The sequence below is a fragment of the Thermobia domestica genome, chromosome 16 (genome assembly GCF_964235325.1).
Source record: "Thermobia domestica chromosome 16, izTheDome1.hap1.1, whole genome shotgun sequence".
Lineage (NCBI taxonomy): Eukaryota > Metazoa > Arthropoda > Insecta > Zygentoma > Lepismatidae > Thermobia > Thermobia domestica.
Window position 1 is genome coordinate 44,500,847 of NC_137469.1, and position 16,654 is coordinate 44,517,500.

At 35.2% G+C, this 16,654-nt stretch overlaps 1 protein-coding gene across 1 annotated transcript; it reads left to right on the forward strand.

Moving 5' to 3' along the window:
- Positions 1–1,889: 1,889 nt before the first annotated feature.
- Positions 1,890–14,706, forward strand: LOC145673051 (uncharacterized). Its single transcript, XM_081742391.1, has 5 exons — positions 1,890–2,393; positions 7,359–7,537; positions 9,319–9,478; positions 10,563–10,693; positions 12,424–14,706. The coding sequence occupies exons 1-5, from the start codon at positions 2,327–2,329 to the stop codon at positions 12,532–12,534; spliced, it is 648 nt and encodes a 215-aa protein (XP_081598517.1). The 5' UTR covers positions 1,890–2,326; the 3' UTR covers positions 12,535–14,706.
- Positions 14,707–16,654: the final 1,948 nt, after the last annotated feature.

Below are 16,654 nucleotides of genomic sequence, written 5' to 3' on the forward strand. Positions count from 1 at the left end.
GTATTGCGAAAGTTTAGAATGAAGTTAGAACATAATCGACCAAAGTTAATTATAATCTAGAGGTGAAAATTAAACTGTGTCAAAATTTCAAAGTTAATTTAAAACAATAAATGGCAGATACGTATATTATGAAATGAAAATATCATTGTTTTGCTTTTCTCGCGTTTTATATGAAGGGAGTTAGCAGTGGGCTTGAATTGTGTAATATATTTGCAACATCTGATTGAAAAAGTAAAAAAAAAGTATGAGAACTGGAACAAACACGCTAAAAATTATGCTGAATTTATCTAGTGTGAGAAACCAGGGACGCACCCATATAGAGAATCTATCACGTTCGGATCTCCCCTCAAAACTTCTTAATTCGACATACGTTTATACACTTTCATAGTAAAACTATAATTGTTTAGTAAAGAAATGGCTGATGTAGCCTGAAGATCTGATGTTACACTTCATCTATACTATTTCTTTTCTTAAGAAATCTAATTCTATATATATATATAGAATACAGATGGCGGTAGAACGATTAGATATTGTTTCTCGGCTGTAGAATTACATGGAATCAATCGTACATAGATGTAGTGTCTTATAGTCTTGTACCCATCCAATAAAATTTTCTGGGTACGTGCCTCGAAAGCAGTGGCGGATCCAGGGGGCAATCGCCCCCACCCAGAAGAAGATTTTTTTTTAAAATTTTATATATAAATAAAACCCATCCCAGAGTTTGGAGCTCTTAAAAGTAGCAGTATTACAACCCACCGCCCCCCCCAGAAATCCGTCCTGATCCGCCCCTGCTCGAAAGTATGTCAAATATTCTATAACGATTCGTTCGCATGGTCATTTCTATTAAGACTCATAATAATCTTGTAGATAAAGAAGTCGCAATCGCTCATTTTTGATTGATTTAATCAGATTTTGGGGTGTTTGAATATGCTGTATGTCTCCATTAGGAGTCCAAAGATTTTAGTAGCTCTGGTGTTTTCCGTGGTTTGGTTGATTTCATGAAATGTGTCCTCCTTATTTCTATAGTGACTAGTGATGTCTTTATTGGACAGGCCCAGAGTTCAATTTCAGGAGGGAGAACATCGAACACATTACAGTATTATCCTTTTTAAACTGTAAATCTCTTCTTATATAGCCTAACATCTCACAGAGAACGTGAATACAAAATAAACAGTAATGAAGTGTCTTGAGACAACAATGCAAAAGTACTTGGACAAAGCGTTCGTAATTAAAGGTGCCTCTGCATCTAATTTGATACATTGCGTGTTTCGTGTTTACCGTTACAAGTTCACAAGATAGCATGCCTGGCAATTCAAATATACAAGATAGCAGACATTTGCAGTCTAATGAAGATTCTATTTAGTATATTGTCGTGAAATTGGTGGTGAATCTGTAGAAAGAGAATGGCATACAACAAAATTAATTTTGACAAAAGAAACACTGACCAAAGCTTAAAACACACTTTATTTTAAATTATAATAACGGTTTCGGATATGTAACATATCCTTCTTCAAACAATATCGAAAATAAATAAACTTTCTTTTTGTAAAAATAATCAGTGTTTCTTTTGTCAAAATAATCAATCCAAAGCCATGGATAGTCTTACTAACAAAATTAATGAAAATCATAGTAAATAATCCGAGATCGACTTCAGAAAACTGAAAATTGTTTTTTACCATATTAACGAATATAAAAGCATTTAAAGGAGTATCGTAGCTCAAAATAGTCAAAGTGCGTTAGCTATAGTATCAACATAGAAAAAAAAAATGTAGAAACTAAATTTCAGAAGAGTTATTGACAAGTTGATTGCCAAGAAGAAAATCAAAACTGATTTCATATACTAATGAAATGGAGCATTTTTTTATGTATGGGTACTTCTTATTACACTGAAAAAAAGGGCTTGGTCAGGAATACCAAATTTGTTTGGTCAGAGCATTTGGTCAGTTTTTTTGGTTAATTTAACCAAAATTTGGTCATTTTGACCAAACGTGTTTGGTCATGAACACTATATTTTTTGGTCAGAACATTTGGTTGATTAATTTGGTTATGCGAACCAAATTTTAACTGATTTGGTAATTATTTGGTTTTCCTGACCAAAATGTTTAGTTACAACGTCACATGTGTTTATTTGCATTCTGTGTAAACATTTCGATTACGAAAGTGTGGATCGCATTAGCGCTTTATACCGTAAAAATAAAAAGGAAAAGAAAACGTAGGGCAACAATCATAAGGGACATGTCTTGGAAGTAAAAGAACTGTGTGTAAATGAGGTTGGTTTGCACTATACAACTTTCTCAACGAGTAATTTTCACTTTTCAACGACGTAATGGATGCCTATGTTATAAATTTATTAAGAAGCTGGAATTTACCGCAGCTAATCGACATGTTTCAAGGTAAGTGTACTTTTTCGTATATAGGCTATTAATTTTGCTGTTAGTTCATATGTACTTATTCTATTAGCTGTAAATTTGGCGTATCAAATACACCTTTGGTAAACTTTACAATGCACGCCCCAGCTGCGCATCGATATGTAGAACCGCTTTCAAAGGGTGTAGAATAGAGTAGGGTAGGGTACATTAGAGTAAGGTAAGAGTAGGAACGGATTAGCTTAAGGTTAGGGAATTTTTGATCCATTTTCATAGAATTAATAGAGAGGAATTTCTCGCTTCAAAGTGAGTACCGGTATACCACCCGGAGCGGGCATTATTAAGTTAAACCTTGCCCTTACATATAGATAAGGGGGGCATTGACGACACTAGAGCAGGGTATAAAATTGCAGGGGCAAGAGTTGGGGTAATTTCTATTACCACTAGATACTTCCGGAAAGGGGTAAATAAAGTGACACTAACGCTGGTAGTTTGCAAAATAAATTGGTGCATTTATAGTTTACAGATGAACAAAATTCTAAAGTTTACGGAAGAAATATGGTGTATTATTTAGTTTCTCCTCCAGATCACTTGGTATTGAGTCTGACTTACTTGGTAGGGGTTACCATTCGTTATTTGTAAATATAAAGTAGTCATGAGTATAAGTACAGTGCGAACGTATAGCATAAAAAACTACGCATAAAACACTAACCAACTTGTGCTATATGAACACGGAAAACCATTTATGCTATCAGAGTCAGAACAGAAGCGTAGCAGCGGGGCCCCGACAGTTAGAAACGATTTGCGTCCGTAGGGAGCAAACGCGTCAGCGACGGTGGGTATTCGCATAAACGAGGTAGTTAACAACAGCTTACTCTAACAAGGGTCCTGAGCCGTCGATGGATTTGGGAGAGATACTAAATGTCATCCGAAATATAGCCTAAAGCATAATTTTGAAAGAACATTTCATGGAACCCAAATATAGAATCCTTACCTTTGAAATCGATATTTCTCGTGACATACGCTGATAAAAGCGTGTATTTAAGGGGGCGCGGTGGCTCAGTGGTAGAGCGTTCACCTCTGGTGCTTGGGGTCCCGGGTTCGATCCCTGCCCCCGCCAAGTGAACTTTGTGGTGGACAAACACCGTGCTCGTGGGTTTTCTCGGGGTTCTCCCGTTTCCTCCCACTTTCTTCATTCCACCATTTCACTCATCTCTCATTATCAACGTCTCCTTTAGCCTAACCGGCATAATTGTGGGACGTAAAACTTAAAGATTTCATTTCAAAAGCGTGCATTTTTATTTTCGGTACACCACTCGAAATAATCGTTGAAAAAAATATAATTTTTACTAATTTACTTCTTAGTGACCCCTAAAAGACTTACGCTGGGCGACATGAAAATATCTCACTTAATCACAGGTAAGTATCGATGGCCCCACCAGAAGTAATTGTGAAAAAGTCACAGTTCTTTTACGATTTGCGTATAAATAAATCTTTCTGATTGTCATAAATATACAGTGCATAAAAGTAACCTGTGCTAGGTGGGCACTACGGGGCCGCGGTGGCTCAGTGGTAGAGTGTTCACCTCTGGTGCTTGGGGTCCCGGGTTCGATCCCAGCCCCCGCCAAGTGAACTTTGTGGTGGACAAACACCGTGCTCGTGGGTTTTCTCGGGGTTCTCCCGTTTCCTCCCACTTTCTTCATTCCACCATTTCACTCATCTCTCATCATCACCGTCTCCTTTAGCCTCACCGGCATAACGGTGGGACGTAAAACTTAAAGATTTCATTTCATTTTTTTTCCATTTAGGTGGGCACTAAAAAGCGCGAATGCTATCTAACAGTCAGGGCAAAGCAAATTTGGTGGGCCGAAGCGGCATCGCAGGGAGCGGGCACGTCAGTGATTATGGGTATACAAGTAAGTAAAGATATGAAAAGAAGTGGGATATTGCAATGATACGAGTTTCAATAGCACTTGTCATACTTTGACACTCGTAACGCTCCACTTGTAAACGTAAAATTCAGCTTGTGTACACTATGTCATATTTCTTCTGTAAATTTTACAAAATTGTGCTTCCGTAACATGAACCACTATCCCCTCCCTATATATATTCGAGTGTATACTTCTTATTAGGTAACTTCTATTAGGTATTCGGAAAATATTACATTCTTCAAAGCATTCAGAGAATAGTGTATTATCTCCAAAAGATAATTCTGTGGTTTGGAGCAAAACGACCAATGTCAGAAATTGCAAAGAGGAGAGAGAGAGGAGACAGGCTATGATTTCTTCATAGAACCTTTCATTGTTTGTTAGAAGTACATAAGTCGTTGAAAACAATCGGTTAGCATTAGACTTATCCATAGGTACTCGTTATGCACCAAATTACAAAATTATTTGCATGAGTTAAAAATGCTCTTAAATTCTTGTTGTTGCTTCTATACCATTGTAACTTTTACAGTATGAAGCTGAAGCATGAAGTTACAATGAACATTTTTCTCTTTAGCTTTGCCCAAATACACCCATTTCTGTAAAGCCCAAGAAAAAAAAAACTGGGGTGAGCAATTTCCTATACTCTTTGTGTGGCACATGATCGCGTAACATACCAAATTTCGCTTGGTAGTGTAATAAAACTTAAATGCTTTCACCATTGTATAATTCTTTTTTGATATTCAGTAAATATCTGGTTAATTATAAACTTTCAATCTACATTTCAGAACAGGAAATCGACGAAGCAGCATTTAATTCATTAACTGATGAACTAATTACTCAGTTCATTCCCAAAATAGGGATACGTGCAAAGTTCTTAGCAAAATTTAAGGAATTTGTAGAAGCAAACACAGTTGAAATTTATGATGTGCTAGATGACGGTTCTCTCTCATTTGCTTCACCATCAGTGTCAACGCCAGATGACTCAGTGTCAGTTCGATCTGAAACTACAGAAAGCAGTTGTTCCATGCCAGCACCAACTAAAAGAGGAACTGATACGATGCTGAAACGAGAAACAAATTTCTCTACAGAGTCTCGGAGTCCGAAGCTCTTCAAGCTGACAGATTTTGTAAGTGTTCTGTCTTAAGTCACTTGAATATCAATTGATACAGTGATACTTATGCTGCACATATGAACTGTGCAAATGTGATTCATTATCAGTCGAAATGTAAAAGATTTTTGCGTTCACTTTTCAATCTGGTGACATCCTGCGTGTTATTTATTCCATCTTTGTTGGTGCAAGTAACTTTTCTCGGGATATCAATCACGTGTTGTGCTCGTTGTCCAAAGTTTCGAGAACAGACGTTGTTCTCATCATCAGGGTCAGTATCATGAGAACAATGTCTGTTCTCGAGACTTTGCACAACAAACACATCACCTGGCTGATACCCCGAGAAAATTTATTTGCATCACGATACGAGGAAAGCATCAGATGCATTGAAAGAGTTTTTGTAACGTCCCACGGTTATGCCGTTTAGACTAAAGTAAACAGATGATTAATGAAAGTGAACGTTCGCAAATGTTTTTGTGCTCACACCGGGAATTGAATCCGGACCACATACATCAATGATACACCCGTTATCCACTAGAGTAGCTGGGAGGGCGAGGAGATTGGTATTCAGTTATATTTTTGGTTATTTCAATTTAAGCGAAATGACACCACAATATGCAGGATCTTTAAAATTGTAAAGGAACAGGAGGAAAAGGTGCAAACCTTAAAGGTACTACCTCAGTATTTATTAACTACAAGTGAAAATGCCCGGATTCGATTTCGTATAAAATTTGATCTAGGTAAACAGCATCTCTGCTCTTAAGTTCCTAATCATAATTCGTTTGTATTTATTCCGTCTCCTTTAGCCTATGAAGCTAAATCAACTGTTGATATATGGTCGGGAAACATTTGACAAGTACTTTTGACGAAAAAGATTTGAATGAAAAGATCTTCTCGGGAGAACTCCGACAAATCCACACACACGGTGTCACTTAGCGCGATTTGGAATCAAACAAAGTATCTCACACGTCAGAGGTCAACCCTCTACCACTGAACCACCGAGGCCCCGATCATACTTTAAAAACTGCCAATGATTTACCTATTTTGTGCCAGGGTTTGCAAGAACCATGTTTTAAAAAATGGTTTAGTTTTTTTTTTCCTGCTAATTGAACGTATGGAACACATTAATATAAGTCGATACTAACCTGAAAGTGTTCCTGTAAGATTAAAACGTGGTTCTTCAATGTTCATATGTATTTCTGGCAAAAATATCGTGTGCCTTTCATCAGGATGGCTCAAAATGTAAAGTGTATATGCGTTCAAGCTGAGTATTTCAATAGTATAAGGTAATAATGGGACTGTGTAGATATTCTTACTGTTTACAACATGAAACTACAGTCGAGAAATTTTTCACCTACTCTTCAGTTAAGCAACCAACTAATCTATTAAGGATTAAATAGTGCACTAAATTAATCGATACTTAGTTTCTATGTGTTTCTATTTACAAGACTGAACAAGTCCAAATTTTGTATGCTTAATCTTCAAATCCTTCATTACAAGAGTTACTTTGTTGATAAGAAATCATAAGTAGCATATATTACTAAATATTTTTGCGACTTTCTTCGTCGTAGATAGTCATTATACTTATATAGTACCACTATTACGTTATACCATTGAAGTACTAAGCTAGAACATGTAATTTACATCAGTTCTACATGTTTGAAGAATTAAACCATTCTGATGAAAGGCATTCGATATTTGTGCCGGAAATATAGATTACCATATGAAGGCAAATTTCAAGTTCAGCTTCACAGGAACAGTTCCAGGACATTTTTTTTTTTTTTGTAAATATATTTCTTTCTTTATTATATATTACATATGGATATAAATACTTGTACAGAAGGCTTATGAAAATATAGAATCATTTTAACTGATATTTGAAAACATATAGGAATTTATTTATTGAGTTTTTAATGTAATGCAGATCTGTTTGGTAAGTTTATTCTTCTCTTTCAGAATGTGGCATAGATATTGAAAACAGCTTAGCGTGGCTAAAGCATAGTGTCGAGCCCTGGCAGGAAGTACTTGATCACTGGAAGAAAACGTTGAAAGTTCGATGCAAGCAAGAGGGCAAAACTGTTCATGAAATAATTTCAACTTGGCCAGCATTGAAGCAGCCTTTGGGATATACATTGGTAAGATTCATTTAATTAACCTGCATTCTGTTTTACTACTAAGGACTGTGTTGTTACTGAATAGGCCATAATTTACAAGCATTGAATTATTCTTTGGGGCTGAGAACACTCATACAAAATCTTTTGCTCACGTCCAGAAGTTGATTTTTTCATAACGTACTTTTTAGAACAGAAGTTTTCTTTAAAATTGTGTCGCGTTTGACAAGAAAATAGTAAAAGCCTTCAGGATAGTCATACTGAATATTGAAATGACATATACTAGTGTAGGTATTTGTATGTGTGAGCTAATAGACCTTAGTTGTCATAAAACCATAATAAAAATATATATAAATGGTGGACATGAATTACTTCCTTGTCCTCTTATGTAATATCTGTTCATGAATGTTGAGATATCTTGAAGCAGGTCTGAACTGCCTGTAGGTTGGTGGTTATCGGTTCGATGCCCGGTAGGTGTATAATTTTATAAAAGTAATTCAGATTCAACTACAAACTATAGATTCCTTCCTGTTTAGCTCCGGTGATGAAAGAGGATAGAGGCAATCAATGAATCTGGAAAGTTTTTGCAGTTTCCTTTTCAAAAAGTGAACATTTTGCATTGTATTTAGATTGCATATTAAAAGAACTAAAACATGTCTAATAATCTTTTTTGCTGGTTCTTTATAACATATTCATCCACATGCATGTAACACAAAGTGGGAAAGGATTAAGTTCAGTTTATTAGCAACTCGATCTTCCTTTGAACAACTAGATGAAAAGCTCAATCGCAAGTCTGAAAACAAATACTCTAAACCTAAAATTATTGTTTCCATTTTTAAGACGCATATGATTACGTGGCCATACACTACGAACACGTGCACTGACTTTACCTTGCAATGGAAAGGAACGTATCATATTCAGTCAGATAACAATTGAGAACTGAGTTCTTACAACACGATGTCACTTGCTTATGAAAGCGAGATCTCAGAAGAACAATACTTACATGACTGATAAACAATCTTTCTTGTGATTGCGTACCAACCAAGCATATACGTACAGCAATAGAAACTTTGACGGTGATGTTTTTAAATGCATGAAGTACTTTTCGATTCAATAAGTCTTTTTCTTTTACTCAGTAGATAGCAAATAGTGGTTTTATTGTCTGATAAACGCTAACAATATTGTAGAATTTTCTTCACTTTGTCCTTTGACAAATTAATATGAAACCCTAGCGGCCTTATTTCAGAAAGTAGAACCTTGGCTTTACATTCGGAAGCTTCCGGGCTCAAATCTGGTCATCGTGACTGAAATTTCCGTGGATTTTTCCTCAGTCATTCCAGCAAATACCGGGATGGTACCTGTAATATTAAGTCCAGATCAATACTTTCCCCATCCTTGCCTAATCTATCCGAGTAAATAGACCTTTGTTTACATTAACCTATATAACCAAAAACCATTATAACACGACGAAAGCCCGTGATGCCACAACCTCAATATGGGTCTAACTGGCAATTATCGTCAATGTAACATCTTCTTGCACTACGTTTCTGGCTTTTGTGGTCTACTTATTTAAGCTACCAGTAAGTCAATTTCCTCAAGATGTTGGACAACACCAGAGGAAAGCAGGTTGAATTTGAACCCAAGTCCAAGTCCATAAAAGTACACGCTGTAACTAGTAGTTTGTATTGAAATTGTTACAGTTAAGAAATTTCATTTATGCACGTAAAGGAAGTTGTGATTCTTAAAAATTAATGAAATAATGTTATTAATGTAAATGTTTTAATACAATGGAATTCCATTTCCAGATTGATCAAGATTTCAAAGACTTATATCCTGATCATACATCCTTGTTCGTGAAATGGGATTCTGTCAGTAAAAAATTGGAAAAACTAATGAAGAAACGGCTACATGACGCTCCAGCAGTCGAACTTTTAAGTCTGTTAGACACAGAAAGTGTTACAGAAGGTAATATTATTTTTGTGTTCTTTAATTCTTCCTTTGTTTCTGTTTCATTAACTTGAAATTGTAATTACTTGTATGAATGAAGTAGATTTTTCTATCTGAATCCAGTTTTATTGCAACAAGTATGTTGTAATGATCATATTAATAATTATACATTGGTTGTAAGTAGTAGACACTATACGTACAATATATACTCAGTTGTTCAGCATTGATTCAAAGAGTAGATCTCATTTCTCCAGATAAGCCTCTATTCAAACCGGAAGTGGTATGAATCAGTCGTTTAGGGTTTCAACATTGATCGTTATAAATCAAACATGGTTATTGATAGTTAGAAACTGTTTCCCTGATTCGATTTAGCGTCTCAAGTAAAGTAAACACATTAACCGGTGTTTCTGTACAAAAACCGAAAATAGTAAAGCTATACTACTACTTCCGGTAAAATAGTGGCATCCATACAGCATCCGATTTTTTTTTTCTACTGAAACCGGGAGAAGTAAAAACTAGTAGTTATTGTAGTTTCAATTTTGATTCCCAATAATTATAACGGATAGCAGAAATCTGTTTTTCTTATAGACTCAGCGCACGAAGAACAGATTATCTCTCTCTCCCTGTATTGGAACCGAAAGTTATGTGTCTATTACTTGCGGTTTTGTTATTAAATTGGCATAGTTTTTAAGTCTACCATAGTTTCAACTGTAAAACAAAACTCACTCATATTGAGTTACTAATGATTAAAGATATAATTTTTATAACACTGCAAAATAGTTCACTACTAAAAACAAAATGACTTTCATTCATATAGTTCTTTCTTATCCATCACAAACATTGCAGATTTGTTTCAAACCATTAAGCATTAAAATTAATATAGAAAATAATGGAATTGATTCACAGAGCTGTAATGGGTGGGGCATTTGCCACTGCAAACTACTGTCAAACGTCCGGTAGGCATTTTAATCGAAATAGTATATAATTTTTAAGATTTTATATGGAAGATATAATAATGCAGGAGTCCGCGTATAAAAAACAATTTCGGTAAAAATATTTTTTATTTTATATTCTATTGTATAGTTTTCATTTTTATTTTTAGATACCAGATCCAGTGTACTACTTTTATTGCTTCGTACCCTGTGTAGGTCAACATCACATATAAAAACATCGAAGAAAATTTGGAAGCCAACTGTGAAAGAGTCTCAGGATAGTTTCTTCTGTCATGTTAATGTAAGTAAAGTATATTTTATTCTATTGATTGATCATGGTCAGCCAGATCAGGTGTCAACTACGTATGTTTTGTTAAGAAAATAAAGTTACGTCTTTTTATGGATCTGGCATGGGCATGAATAATATGAGAATTAGATCTGTTAAATCAATATTTCGGTGGAGAGAGGCAATGAAAATCTTAAGAGGGGCAGAAGCGGGGTCGCACTTGCTATTAGCCAACTAGGCCCATGCCTGGAGTGCAAAATTTAAAAACTATTGAGATAAACTCTCACATTTCATTTCAAACTCTTTATAAACATCTGATTGGCATTATATTTCATACAGAAACATAACTTAGTTTATTGTTAATTTCAAATAACGTGAGGACGAGAGAGAAAGAAAGAAATGAAGTGAAATTTTTAAGTTTTACGTCCCGCGGTTATGCTGGTTAGGCTAAAGGAGACGGTGATGATGAGAAATGAATGAAGTGGTGGAATGAAAAAAGTGGGAGGAAAGGGGAGAACCTCAAGAAAACCCACGAGCACGATATTTGTGCACCACAAAGTCTACACGGCGTGAGCTGGGATCAAACCAAGGACCCCAACCACCGGAAGTGAACGCTCTACCAATGAGACACCGCACCCCCGAGAGAGAGAAGTAGATTATTATTCATTGCTGGCTATCCATAATTATCCAATTGTATCGGGCGTGGACGAAAGGTTCAGTTTTCTAGAATACGTAACACAGTTCGTAGTCCGACTGGGATTTTGGGGTATGCTTGGAGATCACACAGCGAAGGTTCAACAACTTGTTTATTAATAGAGTTGGTCTTCTTCCCCTATCTCCGATCATTAAGTTCGGAGGACTGTAGCGTAAACTAAAGTAATTTGTGCCTTTCAAAGTGGTATGAAAATGTTCTCGCCAATAATTCTCCCCCCCCCCCCCACACACACACTTCAAAGACACACGTTGGAAAGAAAATTAAGGTTACGCCAAGAACCCTGTTTTCGGAGTGTGAAGCTGAGCTACGACGTTTCATTACATGTGAACAAATACGAACTCGATACATTTATTTAATAATAACCAAACAGTGGCCGCGGTGGCTCAGTGATAGACCGTTCATCTCTGGTGCATGAGGTCCCGGGTTCAAACCTTGCTCCAACCAAGTGAACTTTGTGGTGAACTAACACCGTGTGCGTGGGTTTCCTCGAGGTTCTCCAGTTTTCTCCCACTTTCTTCATTACACCATTTCATTCATTTCTCATCACAGTCTCCTTAAGCGTAGCCGGCATAACTGTGGGGCATAAAACTCAAAAATTTCATTTCATTTTAATAACCAAAATCACTTACTGAGCATAAATGTGATCTATTCTATATTCTCTGTTGGTAAATGCTAGTGAGGAAGTTCTTAAGTCTATTTGAGGACAAGTTGTCGAGTTTTCGTAATTTAGTAACTTCTGTCCTTGTTTGAACGTATCGTTTTTGCAGTCAGATATAAATAGCTTTTGAAAACCTTTGCAGCTTTTAAAGCATTTAAGAGCTTTTAAAACTTTGCAGTATTAGTATTACTTACCAATTTTTTAGCTTCAAAATAACATATATTTATAGGCGCAAAATGCATATGTCATTGTAAATGTACAATAAATAATGCTTCAGACTATTGAGGAAGAAGAAGTGTCTTTGTTCTTATATGTAAGAAAAAATATTTAAGTATGTAACATGATCAGTTAACCTCTCTCTGATTCCAACAGGTAATGGGTGATGTTCAACCTTTCATGGAAACGAGAGACCTGCGACATTCGTTGAGTGTTCGTTGTTGGCAATTACGGAATAAGGAGCTGCTTTACATACAGCTACGTTAAATAACTTTCGTCTGCAATATAGATTTGTGTGTTTCCTCCGAAAATGAACTCTAAGTGATTTGGCCCCTTGAAATTCGCGAAAACAACCTTCATCAATACATATAAAGACTCCATTGAAGGATATTCTGTGTTTGAGCTTTAAATGAAGGATAAGTGTTGCTACTAGCATAAAATTTGATTTGCAAATTGAACAAACAGGCATTGTTACAAACAATTCCATATAATTCATTCAATTACGTATAACGCATGGTACTGAAATAACATTTGTTTAGAGAAACGTGATTCAAGCAAGCATAAAATATCAGTAGTTGTATCTGTTTCGACCACTATTGTTTACAGATATTTCATATCAGTTAAAAAAAAAAAAAAAAAAAAATCATATCCAACAATAGTGTATCGTCTGTTTATCGTGAGGAGTACTTATGTCATATACAACTTTTTGCAGAAGAAGCCAAAGATGTTCCCCTTCCTTAGGGAATTCTGCGTTAAACACAAAAAAGTTTTAAAACATATGTCCACACCCTTGAGCACGTTGTCTAGCTCAGTTAAGAATAGTTTATAATTTATTTGAAAGATCTTCAATGCTGTTTGCTGGGAGTAAATTTATAACTTTTCTCACAGTTTTTTACCTTTTTTGTTATAAAGATTATATTTGGCCTAAAAATGTTATTTTATTTTCACTAACCAGTTGATACATGTTAATATCATTGTTTAATTTTGCATAGATTTATATTTGGCCTAAAATGTTACTTTATCTTCAGTAAACAGTTAGTTTCGTTATGTAATTTTGAAAAGATTTATATTTGGCCTAAAATGCTATTTTATTTTCAGTCAGCAGTTGATAAATGTTAATATCATTGTTTAATTTTGAATTTAATATTTTTGTTTAATTTTGAAGTCTGTATGGCTCAGTTGCTATACTCAGTTATAATAAAATTCTTGTGTAGAAAAGTATTGTAAGTACATGCTTTATATCCTAAATTCGTTCTATTTTTCTCCTAAAGTTGATTTATAACTTTGTTCATATATGTGTGTACATGTATTAGAACTTCATGAAAATGTACATGTATTCATGTACATGCATGCTATTCTAGGAATAAACCGACAAGCCTCGAATATGTGTTCAGGACCTCAGTATAAGAAAACCAAGTTTATTTGCAACTTTGGTCGGAAGCGCCTAATTATGCAGATGACACAAAAAGATAATTTGACATACAAGAGTGAAGAAATGCGTCTGAGCCGTGACTCGAACCCGGGATCTTCGTCTTACCATGCAGATATGCTACCCAGTCCGCTCTCGGTAACAACAATACATTCTTTCACTCTTTATAACGATGCTGTTCCACAAGGTGGAAGAATGTATGGCTGTTCTGGGAGCGGACTGAATGGTGCAGTGGTAGCGCATCTGCATGGTAAGCGGGAGGTTCCAGGTTGGAATTCTGGTTCAGTTATATGTTTTTCAGTCTTTGTATATCTTTGATTTCGTGCCTACAAAGGGTTTGGTGTGACAAAATTGGTTGTTTTCTCAATTTATCAATATATTAATGTAATTATTTAAATTGATCGTAGGATACTACATTGAATAAAACAATCGAGGAACTTTGCATACGGTTGAGTACCTCGATACGAGAGGGTTGTTTTAATTTGATCCGAAACGTTTGATTACGGAAAAGTAAGTATGTTCTACTTACCTTCAATTGGCCTCATTTCTGTAATTAGGCTTTTCCAACCGAAGTCGCAAATAAACTCTTTACTTATAGTGAGGTTCTGAACACGTGTGCGACGTTTCTCGGTTGTTTTATTCATTGTAGCCGCTCCTGCGAACAATTCTACTGATTATCTTAAATTGGCCCCAGTTACGTAAATATGTATTTCCGACCAAAGTCGTAGATAAACTTTTTTCTTGCATTAACATTTTAAATACGTATGCGAAGTTTTTCAGCAACTAGTTTCTCATTTATTTGAAAAATCTTCAATGCTGTTTACTGGGAGTAAAATTACAGCATAAGTTTTCTTTAAGTTCTTTACGTTTTTTCTTGAAGTTTTGAATTTGATCTAAAAATCTTACTTTCAGTACTTTAACAGATGTTAATATCATTGTTTAATTTTGAAACCTGTATGACTCAGTTGCTGTTTTTTTACTATTATTATTTACAATAAAATGATTTTGTAGAAAAATGTTGTGTGTAAATTCTTTATATATTAAATAGTTCTATTTTCCTCAAAAAATTGATTTGCAACTTTGTGTACATATACATAGAGTTTTAAATTTACATGTATTCGTATACATATTTCGTATGTTGCTTCAAAATGTATATGTAAATCTTATTTTTGAAGAAGTTCTTAGTAACTAGAAGCAATAACTTCTAACTTTATATGTGGGTTACCGCAAAAGTCATGGCAACTTTTTTTTTTTCTTTCTTACGAAAATGGTCACGCATCAAAAACTTCTGAAATATCCAAATGGAAGGTTAGCATATACGTAAACGTTACATGTAAGGAATTGTGTAAACATACACATCTCCATCAGAATATAGCACGAGAAAAAAGAAGTAAAAATGATTGTTCGTATTATGGGAATATGTATTTATATCCAATCTATACGTAATATTTACATATGTATTAACTTTCCATTTGCATGTTTAAAAATTTCTTGCTTTGTTACCATTTTCGTTAGAAAAAATTTCCCATGAATTTTGTGATAACCCTCGTATTATTTTCAGTTTAGTACCTATAGCAACAGTCTTTGGTAATTGCTACCAAATGGTTTGGTCAAATTCACTAAATACGCGTTTAGTATTTGCAACCAAATTATTTGGTTCCAAGAACGAAATTTCGTTCATTTTAACCAAATTTTTGGTATTCCCAACCAAATTCTACTTGTTTGGTCATTATTTGGTCAAAATTACCAAATGCATATTTGGTACTGGTAACCAAATAATAGGTTCCTGCAACCAAACAAATCGTGACCAAACGATTTAGTGCTGGTGACCAAGCGTTTGGTTGGCGCTATATTGACCAAACGATTTGGTACCCGGGAACTATTTTTTGGTCAATTTGACCAAACTTTTTTTTCAGTGTATATGTTAATATATATTTGGTTACTCTCATTGACTTTTATAGTTTTCCTTATTTAGAATACTGATAGAATTTTAGAATTAAAAGTTTCTAATGGCTGTGAACTACCAAAAATTTATGCCACGAGACGCCACTGATTGAATCGTAGTTTCCTTTGCCCTTTCCCTCTCTTTCCTGCGACCATACCCTCTAAAAAGGCACCTATGATACCGTTCCTTTTCATCCAATGTCCCAACCAGTTTCTCTTCCTTTTCTTAACAATATCTAAAATTGTCCTTTTCCCTCCTAACACCCTCTCATTCATTTTCCGTTTACCCAGCTAATTCGCTCCATTCTTCGTCGCACCCACATTTCAAAAGCTTCTAGCAGTTTCTTACCATTTTTGCGTTATGTCCATGTTTCTGACCCATACAGCACAATACTTCACTCGAAATATTTTATGAGTCTTATTCTCAATTCTTTACTTAAATTCCTTCGAAATAATACTTTCCTAGAGGCTTCTAAAAGCTTCTTTTGCCATTCCTATTCTTGCTTTTATTTCACTTCACATTTCATGTATCATTGCTAATAATACTACCCAATTATCGAAAACTAGTCACATGTTCTATTTCCCCCTCCTACTTCCATATTTGACACCGTTCCCTTCGTTCCAATCACCATGGTTTTTGTCTTTCTAGCATTTATATTCACCCCATATTCTTCACAGCCCTTCCTCAAGTTTTCTAACATATTATTGATTTTCTCTTCAGATTCTGCAATAAGTGCCACAACATCTGCATACTGGAGATATTTCAATGGATGTATATACAATAGACAGTAAGTAAATGTGGTACATATATTTCTTATTAGAATTGATGTCCATGAAATATAAACTAAATAAACAGCATTTTGTGCAAGGATGTTATACATGGAGGATCTGCCCATATGTATCGTCATTATATTAAATCGATGAAGCCAAAAAACAACCGAGCATCGGCACGTCTGATTGGCTACTCTCGTTTCCACCATAGTCTGATTGGCTACTTTTGTTTCCGCCATGATT

Coding starts and splice junctions, on each gene's coding strand:
- LOC145673051 (XM_081742391.1), top strand. CDS start 2,327: ATGGATGCCTATGTTATAAATTTATTAAGAAGCTGGAATTTACCGCAG. Junction 2,394..7,358: donor GCTAATCGACATGTTTCAAG/GTAAGTGTACTT, acceptor CTTCTCTTTCAG/AATGTGGCATAGATATTGAA. Junction 7,538..9,318: donor AGCCTTTGGGATATACATTG/GTAAGATTCATT, acceptor TTCCATTTCCAG/ATTGATCAAGATTTCAAAGA.